General features: G+C 42.3%; 1 protein-coding gene and 1 pseudogene across 2 annotated transcripts; one reads left to right on the forward strand and one right to left on the reverse strand.

Annotated features, from left to right (window-relative positions):
• Positions 1–305: 305 nt before the first annotated feature.
• Positions 306–25466, forward strand: lrrc56 (leucine rich repeat containing 56; the record flags this gene model as incomplete). Its single annotated transcript, XM_083762739.1, has 13 exons — positions 306–346; positions 1553–1721; positions 7063–7150; positions 8099–8159; positions 9736–9832; positions 10309–10506; positions 14956–15130; positions 15301–15702; positions 16321–16455; positions 17269–17336; positions 18361–18506; positions 19365–19509; positions 25056–25466. Exons 2-13 carry the CDS (start codon positions 1566–1568, stop codon positions 25464–25466), a joined length of 2082 nt encoding a protein of 693 aa, XP_083618865.1. The 5' UTR covers positions 306–346; positions 1553–1565.
• LOC310856997 (zinc finger protein RFP-like) lies at positions 3869–5499 on the reverse strand (annotated as a pseudogene). The gene has a single exon. The product of its transcript is annotated as a zinc finger protein RFP-like (transcript).

Here is a 25466-nt window from a genome sequence, read left to right on the forward strand (position 1 = left end):
CAAACGACGAGTGTGAGGAAAAGAAAGTAGGCTGGTCAATCCGATGAGGAAACATAAAAATGCAATTTTTCCGAAAACATTGATTTACTATTTGAACATTTATTTTTCTTCTTCTTTCTTGGCTTTTGGGAGGCAGTGCTTTTTGTGCACCAACACTACATATCCCAGAGAGCCTAGCGTCTCCCCGCACCGTATCCAGGAAGTCCTCTACCGTCGTCAACCAAACTTTTGCCTGTTTCGCTCCATGGTTTGTTTTGCTATTAAACTGCATTTTGACCGGACATGTAGGTAGGCTATTTCCCAGGATTTAGACCACAATTGCTGGACCGAGTAAAATACTGTGAAGGTAAGGCAAATTATATGTTAAGATGATGTTAAAAGTAGCCAAATTCGGCTTAATGGTCGTATCATTTGTTTAATATTACAGCAGTCACAATTTAAACTGACTAGTGAATAGTGACTATAGGATAGTAGACATACTATGGTGATGAAATAACGATGTAATTATCTAGCTAATAGGGGTGTAACAATACAGTAACTGCATCTATGAATCAATTTCAACAATCAAAGTATATCGATATGTAAACAGCAACATATCGTATCATTTGACTTTGTATCGTATCGAATTGTTTTGCAATGCAAATAATCGATCATATATCGTAATCGAAGTAGGCTACTTGTGCGTTGTAGTTATCAATTTTAAGAAGAAAAAAGAGAAAAAATAGTTTAATTACTTTTCCATTCCATATCGATACTTGGTCTATCAATAGCCTAAATGTGTATGCACATGCATAAAGTGAATGGCAAATCGAGTGGCAAAGTGAGTGAATTTAATGTCATTTAATGCAATGCCAATGAATGCATTTAATGCAATAAAATATTACTTTTACGTTTAGATGTATGGGCTGTCAAAGCCAGAAATTAGTTTTTTGCCACTCAGTAGGCATTCCCGCATAACTTCCGGGTATGATGATGATGTCACGCACATGCCCTCTATTCTCTGTGTTCATGCCGGTTCATGCCAAGGTGCAGGTTTTGTCCATGACTTGTGTTCAAATAGGCCTACATGTCCATGTATTTGCCAGAGAATCACTGTGTTTACTTATTTATATAATAATATTTTTCCCTTAAAAAAACACACTATCCACACGTTTCACAGATTAAATGTCTTTGCCACATATGTTACTTAATCAATTTTAAATAATTTAATCATTGCCATGAACCAATATCGTCCATGTATCGTATCGTTAACCATGTATTGTGATCATGTGTATCATATTGCTGCTAAAAATGTATTGTTACACCCCTACTATCTATAATGTGCTGCCACATTATTATTTCTTTTGCATTTTTGTATTTATTTTAAATCCGAATTTGTGGTCAAAGATATCATAAACAAAAATTGTGAAATAATTATATATAAAATAAAAATGGTGCCTAGAGTTATCAGGCGCCCACTCTTCCGGGGTTCCCCTTTTTCTTAGTACATTGCTAATCAGACAAGAGAATTATAGTTGCTATATGAAAAAAATACTTTTGTCATCCATTTCAGGTACCTGTGAGACATGAGGGGCTCTCATGAGTCCATGCCTCAAGCACGCCGTGGCACAGCTCGTGTGCTGGTGACTGAGTTAAGTGGATCAGGCCAAATGAACCCTTCACCTGCTGGATATGAGGACACAGAAACAACAGTGGAGCTGTACTTGTCTCCAGCAAAGCTGGTGAGGACTTGGAAATAGACATATCAGTGTTCACTGTTCACCCCAGCTTACAATAGCCTATATCAGTCGTTCTCAACCTTTTCCCTGTTGGGCCATAAGGCCGCAACCCCCCAAAATAATCATTGGCTAATTGAACCGGGGACCCCGCAGAGATAATCATATTTGAACTGGAGACCCCACAAAATAATCATATTCGAGCAGCACTTGAGCGTTGAGGCATTCCATTTGGTTTGTTCCTCACAGATAGATATAGTGATAACCGATCTACAAGTTCACAACACATCCCCGCCTCGGTTCCCACAATCATGTAGGGACCCACCTGGGGGTCCTGAGTCCGACCCACAGATTGGGAACCCCTATATCAGCAGCCCTCCTTTATCCAGCCTTTCATGTTAAATTGTATAGGCTAGAAGTTTTCTGTATAGGCTGGCCAGTAGGCCCATACATTGCAGTGGTGGTACAGTGGTAATATCCTAGCCTGGCACGGCCAGACTCATAGCGAGGATTCATTGACGCTTCCTCCTGTCTTTTAATATAGATATAGGCCTACAGCTATTTTCACTAGTTTGGGTCCCGGGCAAACGTCTAATAATAACTAGAACTGCACTCTGTCGAGTGCCTACTTGCGTGTTGCACACTAGTAGAATGGCCTACTAGTGCACAAGCAGAGCGCGTCTGTCGACCGCTACAAACTGTCAAATCTCAGCTTCTCTGTGAAGGAACGTTTGAAATGTTTAATTATTAGGTTTAGCTATTTGCTACCTACCTACTTTATGCATGTAAAAAAGTAGTATTATGAAGTATGGTACAAGTTTCTATCTATAAAATAAATATTTTTTATCGATTTAGAATTATTCTGGATCCCTTTAGTTTCTCAAATAAATCGATAGATGAAAAAACTTAATCTTGGACTATAGTGATATTAATACTAAATGCCTCTGTGTATATGTATATGTATTTTTTAAGTTGATTAGCGGTTACTTTGCGCCACTTTTGATGCATATGCACCGTCCCAGCATATGCCTTCGATGGTGACGTATATGTCGATCAGTGTCGGGTGGATTAAAGGAAATGCCTCTATGTATATGTAATTTGTAAATTGATTAGCGGTATACTGTGGTTACTTTGCACCACTTTTGATGCGTATGCACCGTCCCAGCATATGACGTCAGGGTATAACTAGCTCTCAATGATGACGTAATAAAGATGTGGATTAAAGGACCCAATGCCCGAGTGTAATTGGTTTGCGATGGTGACGTAATGACGATATGTTTTATTGTCGGGAGGATTAAAGGTAATGCTCCTATGTATACATGTATGTAATCTGGCACCACTGCCGTATCAGGCACAAGTAGTCATTACGTCATTTGCTGGGACGGTGCATACGCATCAAATATCGTCCTGGGCGAAACTAGTACGTGCGCGCTCTGCTTGTGCAAGTAATAACTGTACTGTACATCCAAACAATAAAATACCAGCTGTTGGACAGAAATACAGTCTGGATAATCTCCACATGAACATTTATTGTAAATACACAATTTATTGTATTTTCCATTGTTTCAAACAGAACATTTTTCCTTGCTAATAAATCCGACATGCTAAATAAATGCTGTCACGATTCCACGAGAGAACACCAACATACATATTAATCAATGTGACACCATATACTGTACCCCAAAACAAGTCTAATTAACTTATACCCACTATACTTAAAATAGAACTGAGTTACTTGGCACTGTATTTGGTGCCCTCTTGACCAAAAACGGCAGACCTACAAGCTCACAACGGGTCGCATTGCGAGCTTGTAGATCTGCTATATTCGGTGAAAGCTCCCCCAGAATAAGGGTTCAAGTGGTTAATGTCTGTATTGAGAAAACAATTCAAAGGGTTTACAGTCATAAACATTATGTACAATAGATGATTTATTTTGTGTCTTCCTTGATTGATAACATCATAGATATGCTACTGTAACTATAGGCTACTGTACATAAAATAATATAACAATCATTGGAGCATCACTGTATTCCTATTTGCAATTAAACGTTCTAGTATTAGTACAAGAATGACAATAAAAGGCAGTTTTATTTCTGATAGATATCAATCTAGCACATTAATGAACAAAAACCTTGGGTTTGGTGCAGATTAGTCTAATCTGTGTGATTGACAGGAGAGATGATTAGAGGAGCGGAGTTGTTACCATTAACATGATTAAGACAGAAGAATAGATAGAGTTTTTCAGTGAAGGAGCAGCCAGTGAAAGAGTAGAGATGAACTCTGGCCTCCACATCATAAAAGGAGACCAGACCCTCCTCATAATCCACAAACACTCCCACTTTCTGGACCTTCTCCCTTACAGGGAGGACGACAGCAGGGCCAGCAGCAGCCTGGTACTCATTTCCATTACTCAAACTTATAGTCCAGTAACCATTGTTGGGGCTCAGTGTGATCGCTCCCTTCCTGTTGATGGACTCTCTGGACTCTCTGGCCACTCCTACAACCCAGTCAGTCTTCCCTCCAACCTGAACCTCATAGTAGGACCTTCCTGAGGAGAAGCTTTGTTTCCCTAAGACACAGGGACATGCAGGAGCGAATCTCCCTTTGTTGTCTTGGACATTCTTCTTTCCTTTTCGACGACTCACTTGTTTTCCATCCTCAGCGAGTATGAGGTAGGGATGTGCTGTATCAGGGTCCAGAGTTAAATCCACGGCATATGTCTGGATCCTCCTCAACTCAGCATCACGCTGACTCTCCATCTCCTGACTGAGTGTCTTCTCCAGCTGAGCCACAGCTGTCCTCACAGTCCCCATATATGAAGACTGGGTGACAATGACCGTTGTCCAGTCCTTGATGGGTAGAGGGGTGTTGATGGATGAGAGGTTCTGGAGGAGGTGGTCTGCAGTGTGTGAGAGCTGCTTCAGCTCAGTGCTTTTCTTCCCCAACTCAGTGATTTCCTGTTGCAGATCTTTGATGAAGCCTTCAGCCTGTTTCTCTGTTGTTTTCTGCTTCTCTTCGATCACATCAATGAGCTCAGCCTGGCTTCTCTCAATACAGCTGATCAGAGCAGTGAAGACCTGCACACTGTCTGCTATCTCTCTGTCTGCATCTTTCTTACTGAGCTCTACTGAGTGTTGGACCTCCTGAATCTTCACTTGTCTCCTGGATCATCTGATGAACTTCAGCCTCTGTCTTTCCCAGCTCAGTCTTCTTTCCTTCATATGCCTCTTCGAGAGATACAATCTGATGTAACTTGTGGTCTGACTCAGTGCAGAACTGACAAACACACATGAGGTCAGTCTTACAGAACAGCTCCAGAGGTCTGTCATGTTTCTTACACAGAATGTCTTCCAGGTTCTCCACAGGGTCGATTAGTTTGTGTCGTTTTAACCTTAAGACTCTGTGATGAGGCTCCAGGTGAGTGTCACAGTAGGAGGTCAGACAGACCAAGCAGGACTTCAGGGCTTTGAGTTTGGTCTCAGTACAGACGTCACAGGAGACTTCATCTGGTTCAGCAGGTTCTGGGTTTGTGCTGGAAGTTTGTCTCTGATGCTTTGACTTCCTGAACTGATCAGCCATCTCTGAGACAAATTTGTTAACAGAGAATTTTGGTCTCTTATTGAAGGGTTCGTCACACAGTGGACATCCTTAGTGTCCCAGTAATGGGTGATGCAGGTGTTGCAGTAGTTGTGTCCACATGTAGTGCTGAATGGATCAGTGAACACATCAAGACAGAACACAGGAACGGCTCTTCTGACAGGAGACTGCAGCTGGCAGACGCCATTTCTTCACACTGAAAATAAGTGAAACAAGTTTTGGACTAGCCTGAATTTTCATTTCGTTTCACTCCATTATTCATATATATATATATATATATATATATATATACCTAAATCGCCTGAACATAATTTTTTAATGTGGCTAGCGATTCAGGGGCTGGAGCCAGGCTAGTTTTGGACTCTACTAGGCAGCTGCGCAACCCGTTAATAAAAACGAGTGCTTCCAAGATCCAACACAATATCACGGCAGAGAATTTCTTGACAGAAAGTAGCTCATAACATGTCTACGGTGGATTTTTATGAAACAAAAGCTCGGCAGATTGAAAGGATAATTCAAGCTTGGCCTAGAGCTGCAATGTTGGAGAGTTTAACGTTTAATACAAGCAGATCGCAAACGCAATTTGGATGAGTAGGGAGTCAATGGAGGGTATTGCAACTCTAGATTCATCCCATTATTTAAAAAAAATCTAGAGTTGCAAATTGCGGCTAGGGGTGTTCCTGTTTGTATGTGGGATTTTACGTTGTCTGTTTTTAACTGGACACGAGTCTGAATAAATAAAGTTGATTGATAAACATTTCATTATATTCAAGATAATCAATAGACCAAAAGGTGAATAAACAACTTAAATGCACTGCTTATAGTTTCAGGTCAAACAGTTCAAGTGGTCGAGCAACAGCTCAAACATATACACATGTGCAGTCCATAACACATTGTCTCTAGATATGTGCTTGTTAATGTTCACCCCTGCAGGGAAGAACAAACACATGTACAGTGGCTAAATGATCCACAGACTTACATTTATTCTTGGACGCACACAAGTGGAGGGTTGCAGAAATGTGGCAGTTTAAGAGACAAGCAGCAGTGGTGATCTGGACATGCAGAAATGAGTGCAGCTTAGGCCACTTATATAGCCTCCCACAGCTGTGCGTGGCCAGTGAACAACCTGCCATTCAATCAGGCTTGATTGGATTGATTTGGTGTCGGTGCCTCTCCATGAGCCTTTTGACAGGTACACTATACACATCGTCTCTGAAGTCATGTGACTCAGATGGATCTGTCATATATATATATATATTCTTTTTAAAGTAAATTTTATTCAAAGAGTATGGCATATGCAATTTTCACAGACAGATAATACGACTCTTTGTTTCTTTTACATTTTCTCCCACAACTCCTTTCCCAGTCATCCCCACCCACCCACCATCTTTCCCCACGAGGCCAGACATACAAACAACATATAAACACAGGTATAAAACCAATAGGTTGAGTACAAAACAATACAGACAACATACAGTATATACACAGGTATAGAACCAATAGGTAGACAAGATACTAAGATACAAAGAAAGGGATCATATGGTTATGATTAATGAACAACTTCAATGGGGGGTAAAAATAAGATTAACAATAATACAAATAGGTAAATAAAATAAAACAAAGTAATATTAAATGGATCTGTCATATTTGTCAAATTATAAATCCCCATGTGTGTGACAATATCCCAAACGGCAATGACAATCTAAGATCATTCTGATTCATTGTAGAGCTCTTTTTTTGTCCTTTCCAGAAATCCTTGTGTGGAACTCAAGACCTTTCCCAGGTGACCTCATTAGAGATCAGTGTGGACACTCGGGAAAAGACATTGGATAACTTTGGTAAGGACCCAACAGAAAGTCACAATTCAAGGCCTCCGTAATGGAAACTATGATGTAATGTTGGAGACTACCTATATGCACATTTCCGCAGAACTGCATTGTCTATGTTGTTACAGCTTTTTGTTTACAACTAGAGATGAAAAAAGTGTGAACCCATGTCGTAGGTGAATTGTTGTTCTCCCTGGAAATAAAAATGTCTGGGTTTCCGAGGCTATTGAGATGGTGACAGATGCCGATGAATAGCCATGCAGAAACTCGGAACCAGATATGAGAATTTAGAGTGAATTAAAGAAACACACATGCACACGCACACACACACACACACACACACACACACACACACACACACACACACACACACACACACACACCAGGTTCATGCCCCCCACAGAACTCAACTCTGCTCAAAAGTATTTGTATCACACACAATCACTGTAGTCTTAAAGGGCTTTACACCCCTATGTATAACAAAGGAAACAAACAACGCCCCCTCTCCTTAGACTCTCAACTGGACAAGGAAAAACTCCAAGAAAAAAGCCATGACAGGAAATTACAAGAAAGAAGTGGGCAATATCCAAATGCAAAACAAACAAAAGAACAAAACAATTAAATGTCCGTGCTGTACCATAACAGATGTTGCTTTTGCACACCACTTCATATCCTGCATCCCCGATTGCTGAGTGAGTTGATAATCGCAGGGAACCTGTCCATTATGCCCTTCTGCCAACTTCGTTCCAGGAAAATCCTAGATTGCGTAAAGTGTGGTTATGTTGGAAGGTTGTCTGTACAGGAGTGACTCACGGCCAGCAGCAGACTGAATGGAGTTTTAAATGTTGGTGAGGCGCGGCTGGAAGTGAGCCAAGCAGTTTAAGGCCCAATCGAATCAAGTCATCACCCCACTGTGACGTGAGAGAAGGAAATGTTTTCTTTTATCTCATCATCTCGCAGGTGTCTACTTGCCTGAGCTAGTGGAGCTCAAACTGAACAACAGTGTGATCACGTCAATAAGGTAAGTGGAAAGTCACACCCCCAAACAGTCATTGTCTTGTTGATTTTCGGTGTTGTGTTTCCTCTAATAACGTCCGGATCCCTTTCAGTTTGCAGAGTAACAGAAAAACCAAGCTGAGTGTAATGGGCATCAGAAAAACATATACGTATATTATAATATATAGGCATAAATAATTGATAGTTTGATACCACTTAAAGAGTCCAGTTAAAGAACATGGAGCCAGATGACCCAGTTTGTACCGTGTTCACAATCTCCTGCAAGAAGTCAAACTACCGGTTAGCTTTAATATTAGAACCAGAGCAGTAATGTCCCTGTGGGGATACCTGTCACTCTCCACATCAGCCCTGCCTTTTTTAGTGGAAGGCTTGGAATCTATTTAAATGCTTTGGCTTTGAAGGCATGCTTCTTAAAGGCTCATGGGTCTTTGTGTCTGATCTAAGAATGCAGTGTGGTTACAGTGCAGGTGTTGGGCTCTGCTCTGCTTCCACCTAAACTAGAGGTAGTAGTCCAGGAGGGACTTGTAACAGTCAGGATGGTTCTGTGTAGGGGACAAGCATGCAGCAGCTTGTAAATCAGAGAGGACGTGCATCAACGAATCTGGTATGCTTCATTGTCCTGGATTAATCTATAGTTGTGTCTTGCGTATGCATTCACCTGTCACTCACACATACATAGGATACAAAGCAGATTCCATGTGTATTGTGGCTAGTTCTATAAAGTAAAGTAAAGCAATATGCACATTCTCTCTGGGATTGTCCTATGTGTTTTAATTGCAGCCACGGCTGTGTCATTGATATCGGATTGAAGGAATGCAATAGACATCCAGGAAGACAGGCACGCACGCACGCAAGCACGCACACACACACACACACACACACACACACACACACACACACACACACACACACACACACACACACACAGAGTCTCAATAGTGATCCTTGTGTGAGCACAGGTGGAGACAGAGAGAGAGAGTGCAGGAAGATAGGGAGATGACCTACCCATGAGAGGACCAGCGAAGAGCTGACCGGATGTGCACAGCCTCTGTTAGCATTTCCTGCTCTGGGCTGTGGGACTAGCTGACAAGAGCATTGTGGAGTTGTAGATACAGTGACTGACATTCTGCTGGACGTTTGGAGAGCAGGGTTATGCAGGGGAGAGGCCCGTTTAGAGGGGGAGAGAAATGAGTCTCTGGCCATTATAGATGAGCGACTAAATAGCCTTCTCATCATACATGACATTGTGGTATAGGTACCCTCACAAAAAGCATGCAGTAATCCTGGTCTCTTTACTGCCTCCCCCTGGCCAGCCGGGGCGCCTGATGGAGGGGAAAGGAACTGGTTGGAATAACGTATTCCTTCCACACGCTACGTCCAACTGGGGTAACTCCCCCTGTCAGGTGAAAAGAAGTGGCTTGGACTCCTCATGCATAGAAGGAAGCGTGAGGACAGTCTATTGCTCTCCCCAGGTTGACAGAGGGAGTGTAGCACCCAGGATTACATTAGATAATTGACACTGGGTGAAAAAATAGGTTACAAAATAGTGGAATAAAAATGACATTGTTCTTTCTTCTCAGGGACCTGGGAACCACCCTCTCCCACCTGCAGATACTGTGGATGTCTAGGTGCTGCCTGCAAGACCTAGAAGGCCTCATCTGTTTTTCCTCTATCGAGGTAGAGTTTAAAGGTTGTAAATGTCTCAGTGTAGTATCAATGTTGACAGCACTCAATTTTTATCTCTCTTTGTTGAATTTGATGCAATGTTTAGGGGGCCGGGTGGCAAAGGGGTATCGTCAAACAAAAAAAATAAACTGGTGCCATTGTCATCATGATGACTAATCCATGATATACTGTACAAGCTCATATGAGATCATACAGTGGGCTTGTAGATCTGCAATTTTTTAACAAATGTGAATATGTGTGCAAATCTTTGAATATGTATTCTTTCACAGCAAACGTTTTTTTCTAACTCAAATCTTTGCTTCTGTGGGGTCCCTGGAACATCATTTTTAGATGGGGGTCGGCGGCCAATTACATATCATTTTTTGGGGTCCTTTCCTTGACATGAAATCGTTTGAGAAACACTGATCTAGAAACATTTGAAGATTCAGGTCTCAATGGGTTAACCTGGATGAATGTCGTTGCGTCAGGAGTTGTACGTGGCCTACAACAACGTGTCGGACCTGAGTCCAGTCAGCGCGCTGGAGAATCTGCTGGTGTTGGACCTGGAGGGCAACGACGTGGACGACCTGGTCCAAGTCCAGTACCTGGGACTGTGCAGTCGACTGAGCACACTCACCCTGCGCGGTAACCCTGTGTGCCTCTGCCCGCACCCCGCTGCCACCCAGGTAGGATTAGGTTTCACTGTTAACTTCTATAGGGCTATCAATAGGAGAGAAGATGACTAATTAACATGAACAAGGGACACAGACAGCAGATGAAAAGGTTCATGGTTCTGGTGAAAAGGTTTGAGCTGTGGCAGATGTTACAGTGTTGCAAACCTGCAGTTGTTGTTGTTGATATTGTGATGTGGCCGTGAAATTACTTTGAAATATCTCTGCTATGTAGAACTCCCATTGGCTTTCAAAATTTGCAGGATTGCAGTTTTGAACAAATCATGAACGCAGCGTGCAATTTACGTGAAATCTTTCACAGACGTTCCTACTAGGCTGAAGAATATATCCCACCCTTTTTTCATTGGCCTGTTATAGCGGCACCAACAAGTGGATTTTTGCTAAACACATTTTTGGAACAAAATGCCTCAAATCATCCAATTGCCATCCAAGAAGAAATGGCGCCCTTTTCACATTGGCTTATTATAGCGCCACCAGGAGGCCACAACCTGCCCTGTCATTTTTGTTAATGTGCAGTAAACAATATTGCTCATAAATATCTATGATTATAGAATTTAGTTGGAGATATTGGGAAGGCTAGCTCTCTACTTCTTCCTATCATTCTAGACTAGACTGTGGGTTTTTTTGCGCCAGCATGAATGTGTTTATTTACACCCAGCAGCAGAGCATTAATTAGGAAACTAGGGCAATGAGGGGAGAGGCTGATCTGAATATGCATTAGGCAAGCTCTTTGTAGTGACTGACTGAAGGGTCCTTGGATTTGCTTTCTTGCCAAACTATCATTCCTCTCTCTCTCTCTCTCTCTCTCTCTCTCTCTCTCTCTCTCTCTCTCTCTCTCTCTCTCTCTCTCTCTCTCTCTCTCACGCACGCGCACACACACACACACACACACACACACACACACACACACACATCCATTTACTTCCCCTCATCCACCCACTATTTTCTCCTTCGTTTCCGATTCTAGGTCTTTGCTCTTTCTCTCATTCCCTCCATCTGTGTGGTGTGGTGTTGAGTGGGAGTGCCCTGCTCTAATTTCATCTCTCCTCTCAGTAACACAGTGCTTCTACTGGACTGGACTGGGAGATAAGAGACCTCTGTCCTGATAAATGCCTAGATCTTTAATATGTCTAAAAAAAACTTGGGTTGATAAAAGAAAAGTTTTTTTTGTCTCCAGTATAATGAAGTTCCACATTGCTGTTGCCATTGCTGCTCCAGAGAGAATGTATAGGATAAGATAAGATAAACCATATTGGTCTCTGTGGGACAATTCAGATGTCATAGCAGCAACAATATAAGGGTGAAAACATAGGATAGGTGCAGGCCAGGTATGAGTAGAGAGATAAATCTACACTAGGTCCCAGTGTTTATGGGTCACGACTTGAGTACAAATCCAATTGTCTTTTCCTAAACTTATTTTAATAATATTTTTTAATGATTTAATGATTTTTTAAATAAACAAAGCAACAAATCTAAGACATTCCATCAATAACAAATGAATAAATAATTAAGAAGTATAGTGAAAATAGTCGAGCTACAAGTTTGTGTGTCCTTAAGATGTAGATATGCTATTTTCACTAGTTTGGGTCAAACGTCTAATCTCTCTTTTGGGTCTCGACCTGCAGTTCGGGAACCACTGCTGTATATTCAACCAATAAATGTACAGTATCACCAGTGAATAACATCATGGCTATATTCAACCAATACAGTACAGTACTATTCATTTACCACATCTAACTAACCAGAAATTAGCCAAATTACCCAGTTTCTTCGTTCATATAACCATTAAGGAAATTTATTTTCAAAACTACCCAAGATTCCTGGTTTAGAATCTAGGGCACAGGGAACATGTGAGACTGCTTACTGATGTACTGTACAAGTCCTTTTTATTTCATGACCTGCAGGGGGAATGATATGACCTCTGCAGAAAACTACAAGGATCATTTCATTTTTCTTTTTCAAATAAGCAACTAAATTAAAAACCCAAATACTATTGTGGCCATTCAGCCAGTGTTGCCAGATTTTGCAAGATAAACAAAGTGGCCAGGTCTACAAAAACAAGCCCAAAAGAGGCTTGGCTACATGAGTGTGTGTGTGTGTGTGTGTGTGTGTGTGTGTGTGTGTGTGTGTGTGTGTGTGTGTGTGAAAATAGCTGATCTAGAAGCTCACAACCCGTCTTGAAAAAATATGAAAAATGTGGAATGTGTTTTGAAACATTTTAACAACATACATTTTGTATGGGGGTTTATATGAGGAGACACAGACCTGGGGTCAGTTTGAGTTGAGAAGTTACAATTATGAAAGGTGGTGGAAAAAGTACTTTTTAAAAGTAGTTTTTACTTAAGTAAAAGTATCAAAACTGTAGAAATAAAATACTCTGTTACAAGTAAAAGTCCGGAATTCAAAATGTACTTTACTAGTGCAAAAGTATTGGCATACAAATTTACTTTTAAAGTACCAAAAGTAAAGGTACTCATTATGTAGAATGTCTCATTTAAAGTTTTCAAATGTATAAAAATCGTTTGAAAATAGCCGATCTACAAGCTCACATCAAAGTAGTAACTAGTACGTTTTCAAATAAATGTATTAGAGTAGAAGTACAATATTTGGAACGGAGATGTAGTGGAATAGAAGTATTGCAAATTGGACATACTCAAGTAAAGTGTGTTTATTTGAAAACTAATAACATCCAGTTACGAGTTGTACCATATGAGAATGAGACACAATAGTCCACGACTTACAGTATTTCCATTGAGGTTCTACAAAAATAAATAAATAATGATAAATAATAATAATAATACATGAAACATCAAGACATATTTTTAAAATAAAACATTTTATTTGACGTGAACAATACAGAACAAACTGAATTAAATTAAAATAACCTACCGTACCTAAATTACACTGGAACCTTTTCGAGTAATCAGGAATTTGTTGGTGCTTAAAAGGCCTTTACACTTAACCACTGAAGCACTTACTCACTAAAGGATTTCAAAATTATTAAAAGAATAGCCGATCTAAAAGGTCAGACTCATAACTCATCGCTGCGTAATATTTTCCGGGCTCAAGTCGTTCGCTGGTTGGAGACAGGAGATGATGTCTCTTTTTTTGTTACGCTGATTGGTTGAAGGGGTTGTCTGTCAACGCTGTACTCTCGCAGCCAACTAGTTGATTTTTGCTAGTTTTCACTTCCATCATAGCCTCGGAAACCCATACGTTTTTATTTCCAGGGAGAAAAAGAGTTTTAGGGCTTTAGAGTGTGCATGCAGTTTCATTCCAATGGATCCAGCAGTGTCCTAACTGTGGCTAGACGAACAGGGGCCAAAACATCATCTCCAGCTCCCAGCTTTTTGATCTGGCACTTTGGTATTGTAAGTATATTTTGATGCCAACAATTCGTTTGCACTTTTACTCACGTAAAACTTTGAATATAGGACTTCTACTCTGTATTTTTTACATTGTGGTAATGCTACTTTTTAAGTGGTGCAACCACATAATTAAGGACTTTGTGTGTCTCTGGCTGCCTGGCTGCCTGGCAGGAACCGGCTGGCACACGCGGACGCGGGGCGGCTCGCCGGAACCGGGCTGGCACACTGGCCGCGTTCCTGTGAGTCTGAAAGTTCCAGGGACCCCCCGGGGACGCCCACACGGAGTTGCACCACTTACTTCACACGGGTGTGATTTTAAGTAAAAAACCTGAGTACTCTTTCCATCACTGCTTAGACGTAGATGTGTTGGATAGCAGATTTTTTGCTGTGAATGGAATGAATCACATGAGGCGGTGTGGTCTTTCTAAGTTGACATTGTGGATAGCTGCCCTCGACACATTCATTTAGCTCCTCTGCCCCACCTGCAGATTGCTGGCACGATGCTGGCTTTGATTGAGCGTAATGGTCCGCTGGGGATGTTGTCATTCTGCAGCCTACTCCTGTATCTTTTGAAATGAGTCTGTATGATGACTTTAGTCATGCTGTCATACCTTGTCACCTTCAACAGGACACACAGATCCTGTTCCCTTTTCACCCATGAGACAAACAAGGAAACGGGATATGGGTGTCACTATAACATTTTCATAATAGTCCAGAGAATATTTAGATAATAGTATAGCATAAATATATCCTGTAATGCTGTCTTATAATTACCTTGATATTAACTAGATAATACGAAGAAACTTTAAACTGGACATCTATACATATTATGGCAGTCACAGTTTCCATCTTTTGGCCCCCATTTTGGCTTACTCCATTTCTCCATGGGTCCAATTCCTCATCTCACCTCTTCCCCCTTCCCTTGAATTCTCTCCTCTCCCTCTATTTTTCCATGCCATATTCTCTCTCTCTCTCTCTCTCTCTCTCTCTCTCTCTCTCCTCCATTCCTTCTAATCCTTCCGCTCCTCTTTGTCTTGCCTTATTTCTCCCATCGTCTGACTCCAACCCCTCCCAGACAGAGGAGTACAGCTATCGGGCGGCGGTGAGGGAGCTCGTCCCCCAGCTGCGTTACCTAGACGATACACAGGCGGAGGAGGAGGAGGGGCCTGGCTGCAGCAGCGACATGGGAGAAGAGTGGGCCATGCTCCGAGACGCCATCAGAGACTCCACCCAGGCCGTTACTGAATATGGTGCGTGTACGTGTGTGTGTGTGTGTGTGCGTGTGTGTTCGTGTTCGTGCACGTCCACATAAGTGTTTTTCTGCATGTATAAGACCGGACCTGAAACTGTCATATTTCATTTTATATCTCCTAGAAGACCTTGTTCATAATAAAGCGATCCCATTCTGTTCTTTCGGCAGAGCTGACAGCAGCCAGTACCTGTCCTTCCGACAGACCCACTTCCAGCCTGTCCTCCTCAGCGGGCTCCAGACGACCCTCCACACTGTCCACACCACCCTCCATGGAGGGCTCCAGACCCTCCACACTGTCCACACCACCCTCCATGGAGGGCTCCAGACCCTCCACACTGTCCACACCACCCTCCATGGAGGGCTCCAGACCCTCCACACTGTCCACACCACCCTCCATGGAGGGCTCCAGACCCTCCACACTGTCCACACCACCCTCCCCACTGTCCACACCACCTTCCATGGAGGGCTCCAGACCCTCCCCACTGTCCACACCACCTTCCATGGAGGGCTCCAGACCCTCCCCACTGTCCACACCACCTTCCATGGAGGGCTCCAGACCCTCCACAGGCAGTACGTGGTGGAAAACTCAAATGTTTTACTCAAGTAAAACTATCAATACTGCACCATTTACTGCACCATTTACCAATATTGCAAGTAGAAATACAAGTAAAAGTCCGGAATTCAAAATGCACAAAAGTATGGGTATAAAAATGTACATAAAGTACCAAAAGTAGAAAGTGCTCATTATTTAGAATGTTCCATGTCAAGTTTTCAAATGTATTCAAATCTTTTGATAAATGGCAGATCTACAGTACAAGCTCACAATCCGCTTTTAGATCTGCTATTTTCAAACATTGAATGCCATTCACAATGAATAGCCAATTTTGAGTGTTTGTGTAAACACAAACATCATGCAAACACAAACATTGAAGACAAAAGTTAGGATGCAAACTGTGAATGGCTGGAATGAGATGATCTATGATGATAAGAGCGCCCCTCACTTCACATGGGTGTGATGTTTATTTCAAATAAATGTAGTGGAGTAAAAGTACAATATTTGGATCTGAGATGTGTAGAGGAAGTTGGAAATAATACTCAAGTACAAAGTACAAATACCTCAAAAGTGTACTTAAGTACAGTACGTAAGTGAATGTACTTAGTTACGTGCTACTACTGTCCACTCCACAGGGTCCATGAGGCCACCATCCATGGATGGCTCCTCCAGACCTGCGTCCAGGGTGCTCTCTCCTCCAGGGTCCAGACCTGGCTCTGCAGACTCAGGATCAGCTGCAGTGTATTCCGATGCCAGTGTCCTCACACATGGTGAGACGTTTTGCCTAATACCCTACATACTGTCGTCACTTGTTGCATCGAAACGGTAACCTTTCTGTTTTATAAGTTCATCAATGTTACCTATACATGATGGAATAATATAGATTATCATACAGGAATACAACGGATACTGGGCAATGATGATGCATTTTTATTATGTTTTTAACTTACATTTTATTTGCAGATTGTCATACAGTTACAGTCACAGTGCAGGGGTTCATATAACATCAAGCAACATAGTCCAGTCCATTGAATGTCCAACATTATTACCATCAGTGTCGTCTTATTGGGTTCTATATGCAGTCCATTTGACTTGATGAATAGATCCTCTTGCAATCTCAAGTTATGGACTTATGGTTTGGTTTCTCCATTTAAAAATATCTCCTCCACAATGTCCAGCCACTACTCACAAACTGGAGGTTCTGTTTTGTACCATAGCCTTGTAATTGCTTTTTAACTAGCTGCCAATAATGCTTTGGCCAGGTAGAAGGTACATATCTTCTCTTTGTGTATTATCCTGTGTCAAGTTACCCAAGTACAGTACAACACTTGTCTTGGGTATCCCATAGCTCTTCTTCAATGATGATGCAGTTTAAGTGTGCGCTGATTGGCCAACTGCTGTATTTCCCCATGGGCTGATACAGCAGCTAACCAGAGGCTGACATACATACTGTATAGTACAATAGACTAACCTACTGTACATGCTGTAGAAAAGCCTACCTGTATAGATCACACAACAGTGCCTCCCAGAGGACTTTCAGACAGTGGTTTCTTGTGCTCAAGTCCTTTCTCTGTTTTTTGAAGGGGTTGGAAAGATCCTGTTCTGTGGTAACCCTGTCCAGGCGCTGCGAGCAAGGAGAGAGCAACTGAGGGTACGTGACACGCTTGTGTTAGAATACACAACAACATCCCCACCAAGTTTTCCTCGAAGGATCTGAATCCGCAATCTGTCATCGGTAAATCGTTTTCAATCTGTCACTTCCGTACGTTCCAGCCCCTGAAGTGCAGTGTTTAGTTTAACATGAAAGGGACACAGAGAACTGGAGTGAATGGGAGTATTTATGGGCCGTGACAGGTCATTATGGCCGGCTGGCACAGTGCGCACGTCCCCTCTAACGTCATGTCAGAATAAACAGAAGGAGGTAATTATCGATGGGGGGGGGGGGGGGGGGGGGTGGCGGAGGTGCAGCGGTGACAGATGGTGCTCTCAGTCGTGACACCATGCTGCAGTCTCTGTCATACTGGCATAAGCACACAGCTGCTGTCATTATCTCATTCACTCTCTCTCTCTTATCTTAATTCATCAGCCCTTGTATTTTCCTTTCCTTTCCTTCTCACTTCTCTCTCAGCACAACAGTTAATCGGACTAATCAATTGAATTGATTATAAGAATGATACATTTTGGGGATTTTCTTTTTTAAGTGGTAATACAGTAGTGTAAATGTTCAAGAATAGCGAGACACTGTTGTATAACGATGTATAAAATATGCCTTAAGATTTTGTCAATCATGACAAATCACAACTTTTTTAGTGTTAATTCATTGATATGGAAAAATGTAAACACTTTTCTCGAATTATTTATCTCAAAAGTAATAATCAAAAGCCCAAACCACACCAATTGGTCGCCATGCAACTCCTTGCAACCAAACGGTTGTGAGTAGACGCATGCAGTTGTAAACAACCATTGAATTGAACCAACTGAATCACTTGGGTCGACAGACATGGCTCCCATGGTGCAAAAGGACATATCACACTGCTGGGACGAACGCTAAAACCGCTTTATTGCGTCTCAACCCATTGTTGTGGTTTGGGCTTAATAATTGCTGAAAACATAATCTTGCTGACCCTTTTATTATTGCCCTCAGACACTCATGTTCACTTCATTCCTCTCCATAGACGGCACCTGCCACATCGACGTGCACGTCACGTGACCACCTGCCTATCCACGTGCCAGAACATACGTATGATCTGGAGCAGCCCGATGTGGGGGAGCGCAGCAGTGTGTTCGCTGAACTCAAAGCCTGGAGGAAGCAGCACGCCAAGTACTGACCACTCATTGACCCCTATTCACTCATTTAGCTACCATGTCACCTTCTTCCACAGTCACAATAGACTTCCAAAGATTATTTTCCTTTATTGTGTTTAGAACCCATCGTAGGTGTAGGTACTGTAGGTAGATAGATAGATAGATAGATAGATAGATAGATAGATAGATAGATAGATAGATAGATAGATAGATAGATAGAAAGAAAACAACACAGAAAGCCCTGGGGGCTTGTTTCCATTGTGGTCCATAGTATCATTTAAAAGACATACAATAATATACCAGAAATCATCAACACTAATTAGCAATAAAGCATACAATATATGTACAGTAGAGCACTTAGATTTAACCACTCAAACCCTCCATACTTGTTAATCTGGACCAGAGTTGGCTCTGTACATGGACAGAGCCAACTCTACACTAAATGTTTTGATTCCTACAAAATCCCTTTGCTGAAAATAGCTGATCTACAAGCTCACAGCACGCCATGCTGTGACACGTTGTGACTCATTGTGAGCTTGTAGATGTAGATGTCTGGTTCCCTCCAGAATAGGGATCTTAGTGGTTAGTTGACATTCTGTTCCAGTCTCATACTGGTGTATGATTTGTTTTTAAAGCATTGAGTAGGCCAGCCCTCTCGCCACCTCTAGGACACGGAGGTTTCATCATCCTAGTACACGAGGACAGCAATGGAAAGGCTTTCTTGGTTTCATCCATCCTTTTAGCAGAATTCTTGTGCTGTACTTCCCTATGCCTGTCAATCAAAAGGGTCAAACGATGGGAGGGTTGTCATAAGGTATTTGACTGTGCAAGTGTGAAGTAAAACACAGCCTCTTTCATTATTTGTGTTTTTCAGACGCCTACTGGACATAGAAAGGGAAAGATTACCACAAATACTGACTATTCAGCATGATGATGAAGAGGAGGAATATGGCAACGAAGAGGAGGACCTCTGTGTGACGAAGAGTGATGTCAGTGATGAAGATGATGACAGGGAAGAGGTAGAGGAGAGGAAAGCCTGTGAACCAGACACTGCATCTCCTGATTCCTGTTTCCAGTCTATTTCCCCAGGTGAATAGTCGCTGAAAGGCCTTCCTCTCACAAACAACTTGCCATATATTTGATGTAAACATGTCTACAGTAAGTAGTAACTAACATGCTAAACTAGACCAAATGCAGCAATGCTGACATCTGAACCTTACTCAACCACTTTTGTCTTAAACCATAATTCATTTTTCACAAAGATTTTGCCTATTATTATTATTATTATATATTTTTTTTTGAGAGGCGCTAGCCCCTCCTACAGGTTTAATGTTTGTCATTCCTTTGGAGTTTTATTAATTTTTTTGTTCTATTTTAGCCTATTCCCAGCCAAAGCATACTTTTTTTTTTTCTTTTTTTTTATCCCACGATTTTGCAACCCAGTTTTTTCACCCAGTGCCAATTATCTAATGTAATCCTGGGCGCTACACTTCCTCTGCCAACCTGGGGGGGGCAGCGGACTGACCTCATGCCTCCTTCTATGCATGAGGAGTCCAAGCTGCTTCTTTTCACCTGACGGGGGAATTTCCCTGGCCGGACATAGCGCGTGGAAGGAACACATTATTCTGACCAGTTCCTTTCCCCCCATCAGGCGCCCCAGCTGGCCAGGGGGAGGTAGTTTTTGAGACCAGGATTACTTTTTTTGTGAGGGTACCTACCCTAGGGGACACGGGGAGAACATGCAAACTCCACACAGAAAGGACCTTTCGCCAACCCCACCTCGGGTATGGGCACTGATGACGCGGAGGAGGGAACACGCTCAGCCAAAATCAGTCACACTAGCCAAAGCATGCCCCAGGTAGGTATGCTTTGGCTAGGCAAAAATTTAATAAATCTCAAATTGGCCAATAAGGTTTCATGGGCGGGGAAACAGAGTTGATGGTCAGTCGGGTGGTCAGGAGTGGGGTGGATGAAATCACCTATCTGTGAGAGTGGGGGTGTTGCGACGTACTCACAGCGCCTGGATGCGCTGTCAGGCCAGAGCCTATGTGGCATGCGCCTGGACCACTAGGCCAGCGGGCGCCCCAATCTTTGACTAATATGACGTGACCAGAATAGGGATGATAGCATTCACGTGGTTGAGAGAGTTTTTATGATGACAATAAGTCTCTGAGAAGAGAATGCAGAAGCTCCACATTACCTTTCTACCTGTTCCACAGTTCTGTGTTGTAACCAATCAATGGGCGATCTAACGTTGAAATCTTGGTTTCCAGACCTGTCCCACAGAGATTCGTTATCCCCTGAGTTAGCTCGACTGTCCCTGTCTCCAGACACCAGCCTGTCCCCTTCTCCTCCAACGAGTGCTGCAGGAGCCACTGGAAACCAGAGGCCATTTGGGATAAGAACACGCAGACTCAAGCTCAGCCTGGTTAGTGGAATGTCCAAGGCTAGCCCGGGAGAGCAGCAAACCACACAAACCACAGTCTCCGAACTGGGATCTCAGAGGGTCAAAGAGGTGGTTATACTTAAAGTGCCTGTTTTTAGTTTTGTGTGAATGAATAATACTTTTTCTGTGTATAAACTAAAGCCCCTCTATGGTCCTTGAAGACACAGATACCCCATCGGCCAACCACCCTGAAAGATGGAGGCCTCCAAGATCCATGGTATGGAGTTATAAAGTTAATTGGACCAAGTCGACACATCATCTTTCAGGCATTATTTGGATCTTGAATCTATTAAGCTTCTTAGTATCTTGTACGTTTTTCTGGTTGGATTCCTTTGAACTGATTTAATTTAATTTCAGCTCATTTTGACTGATTAAAAGTATTATCGCAATATATTTTGAGGTAGGTTTTGAGAAGTATGAATGTACTTAAACAAAGGCTCTTTCTTTCAGTACCGGGATGAGGATGCAGTCTACGAGCCAACACCAACCCAGCAGACCACTAGATAGACCACCTATTCTGCGTCCTCATACGGCTAGGGCAGTGCTACAGAAACATCTTCCGCATCACACCCTGGAGCCCAGCAGGGGGAGCTCACACCTGGACTGAAATCAGAAGTTCAGAGCATGAATGCCCTGGTGGGAGGAACGGGTAGGACATCTGGCTGAACATTCACAATGTGACTACTTATTGACTTAAATAACTTTGCAAGAGCAGTGCTCTGCTTTGAGATCTGATGTAATTTCCTGGGATTTCCCATGAGAACAGTCGGTTATGTTCTGACCTACACTGTGGAAAAAGCACCATAGACAGATATTAAGCAGGGCGAGGCATCTGTTTCAGCAGAGCAGAGCTGTCACTGAGACAGTGAAAATGAACTATTTGGGTTATATTTACAGCTACATAACATTTCCTGAAGAGTTCTTGACTTTTGTTTTGTTTAGCTGTGATTATTAAAGGTGTGATGCCACACATGGATCCCTCAGGGTTAAATTCTGCATAATTGTAACTGCTCAGAGGTATTTTCCATAATAATAATAATAATACAGCTCAATCACTCTGATCCACCTTCCTCAAAAGTGTTACATGTAAAACACCAAGGGATAGTTTGTGCAGCGACTAAATGATTGCCCTTTTACCAGGATTCTGAATGAATGTTAATTTGGGATGCGAATATGGTTTCATCCGCGGGTTTGAGTAAATGGTGCGCTGTGACTGGCCAGTCGCTGTGATTGACAGCTACACCTAAACCTAACCCTAACCTTAACCTCAGTAAAACTATACCTAAACCTAACCTAACCCTAACCTTAACCTCAGTAAAACTAACGCAGTGGCTGGGGGGCGTTTCCAAGAACCCGAATCCGCAGATGAAACCCTTTTAGCATTTGGGATAGGCCGATAATGATAACCATTATTGAGTACTAGATTGAACAAGACACTGATGACTGCTCAACAACTTGGGGCAGCTCACCAATGAAGTATCAATGTCCTCATGCGACAGGCCTAAATCTAATAATAATAATAATAATAAAACTTTATTTGTATAGCACCTTTCATGACTCAAAGTGCTTTACAGAACAATGGAGAATAAAAGAAAAGCAAGGCAACGACATTAAAAAACAAGCAGTAATGCAGTACAGTGAGGACATGAAAAAATACAAAATAAAAGATCAATTAAAGGCAATGTTGTAGAAGTGGGTCTTGAGCTGAGCTTTACAGAGGCTGCCTGACGAAGGTACAGTGGGAGCTTGTTCCATGCCGACGGCCCGTAGAAGCAAAAAGCTGCTTCCCCGTATTTTTTAGTTGCCATTTTTTTGGGCAAAGCGAGCAGGCCGGCGGTGGAAGACCTTAGGGGGCGGTTTGGGACATATTTAGGCAGGCAGTCATGTAGGTAGGAAGGTGCGAGACCATTGAGAGCTTTATAGACAAGTAAAATAATTTTAAAATCAATCCTAAAAACAACCGGAAGCCAGTGCAGTGATGCCAAAACTGGAGTAATATGTTCTCTCATCTTAGTTCTAGTTAAAACTCTGGCTGCTGCATTTTGGACAAGTTGTAATCTGTCAGTTGTTTTCTTAGGCAGTCCTGAAAAAAGTGCATTGCAGTAATCAAGCCGAGAAAAAACAAAGGCGTGGATTAGCGTTTTTGCATCGTCCAAGGACAAATAGGCTCTTATTCGTGCAATATTTCTAAGGTGAAAAAAGTCAATCTTGGTGACATGATTAATGTGTGAATTAAAGTTCAATTCAGAATCAATAATAACCCTCAGGTTCTTTACTGTACTGTTAGTTTCTACAGTTAGGTTGTCAAGTCTGCTTATTATTACTAGAACCAATTATGAGAACTTCTGTCTTATCCTCATTTAGCTTGAGAAAGTTCTCACTCATCCAACATTTGATGCTAGACAGGCAGGTCAACAGCGGGTCTAAAGCACAGGGATCATCTGGAGCCACAGAAAGATATGCATATAACTTTTCTTTTGTGAATAAAATGATATTTTGGGCAATGTTCTCTCAGTACAGTACAGTACAGTACAGCCATTTAGATATGCCTGATTGTCATAATGTTATATCTCCCCTGAGCGTTCTCAATAGTGGAGGGGCCACAGGCCCAAAAGCTCAAGGAATAGAGTTTAACCTGTGATGTCATGCTGTACTTTTTATTTGTGTTTTTTCTATTCATTTGATGGTCCACAGAATGAGAGGCCTGCTCTGCCGGAAACAAACCATGGCCATTGTTGTATGCCACACCAGAGACAACCTATATAAGGCAACATTTTCCTCATTTCATTATGCTTTAAGTAGCATGTGAAACTAGGGGATTTTCATGATTCTGAATCCATTCCATGGATTCCATGCATTAGTTTTGCACGAAAAACACTCCTTGGCCAAAATTTGGCCATAGGCACTTGTGCAAATATGCCCAAATGTGCTGACCTCATCACATTTGTGTTTTTTAGCCCAAAGAGTGTTTTTTGTTCAAAACTAATGCTTGGAATGGATTCAGAATCATGAAAACTAGATAGGGACGGTAGCTATCAAAACTACTTTACTTCATGCTATACTCACTTGCCATGTGAGAGTTTGTCCATGTATCTGCATGTTGTCATTTCCATTAGCGACATTTACAGACAGCAAAGTGGTGAAATTATTTAGCTTAATTTCCCTTCATCCTTCATGAATTGTCTGATTCCTTTACGTAACTGGGGGGAAAAAAGTTTCAGCGCAGCTCCTCTAGTGCTGTGTCTGTTGCAATGTTCAGACTAAAGCATAATGACATTTGGAAAATTATTTTCTTTTTGGGTGACTACAAGGTAGAAAGTTTAGCATTGGGGTTCCGGTGACGTCATGACCGAGGTAGACGTGTGAAAGACTAGCTCCGCTGAACCTATTTACAAAATAGCCTTAAAACTAATCAAAACCTAACAAATGAATACGAAAATATACTGAAATGGTCGTCAAAGAATGGTGAAAGGCAAGACTACGAAAAGTTCGGGCAAAGGAAACACAGAGGAGTCTGAATTAAGACCAAATACAAGGCAGCTGAAGCTAACGCAGCTAAAGCTAACCGGTGAATCATTGCAAGCCATGGCTGTTGGAGGGAACGTGGAGTCGGAGATGCTAACAGAGCTGCGGAAGCTCCGAGCTGAAAACAGTGACTTTTATAGGGACACAAAGACCTCATTGGGCAGACTGGAAGCATCCATGACTGAAATAAAACAACGGATGGACATGTTGGACCAGAGAGTCGCTACGGCAGAGCAAAGAGTAAGTGACGCAGAAGACAGGAGCATGCTACATGACAGAGCATTAGCTTACTTGCTAAAAAAGGAGTCCAGCCTAGCTGCTAAGTGTGACCAAATGGAAAATATGTCACGTCGAAACAACATCCGTGTGTATGGCATAAAAGAAAACGCAGAAAAGAATGATATGCCTGGCTTTATACAAAGATTCCTGTGTGAAAATTTGCAATTAGAAGAAGAACTGTCCGTAAGGGTGGTGAGAGTGCACAGAGCCACAGTGCCCAAACCGAAGGAGCCGACAGCAACACCGAGATCCATAATCATTCGCTTCCTTGACTATGGGGTAAAACAGACAGTCTTGGCGCAAGCGTGGTCACAGGGAAACATCCAGTATGAGGGAAGGAGAGTGGCATTTGACCACGACTACTCACAGAATCTACAAAGAAAGAGAAAGGCAGTGTGGGAAGTGATTAAAAAGCTGAAAGATAAGAAAATCAAAGCCCGCACCATCTACCCGGCCCAAATAAAGATCTTCTTGGACACCGGGGAGAAGGTCTTCCCATCTTTACTGGATGCTAGAGAGACACTGAAGCAGTTTGAAATCATCGTGGATGCAGAGGAACAAGACATGTTCGACAGGGAGCTGGCGCAGGACGGGTGGAAGACACAAGGAGGGAAAAGAAGGAGCCGTCAACTGAACCTGGAGGACATCAGAGCCATAAAAAAATGCAGTCCATTGAATCCCGATGACAACAGACTCACCATTCAAGATGACGACCAAGAAGAATAG

Source organism: Protomyctophum parallelum (genome assembly GCF_964188405.1).
Source record: "Protomyctophum parallelum genome assembly, chromosome: 4".
In the NCBI taxonomy this organism is placed as follows: Eukaryota; Metazoa; Chordata; class Actinopteri; order Myctophiformes; family Myctophidae; genus Protomyctophum; species Protomyctophum parallelum.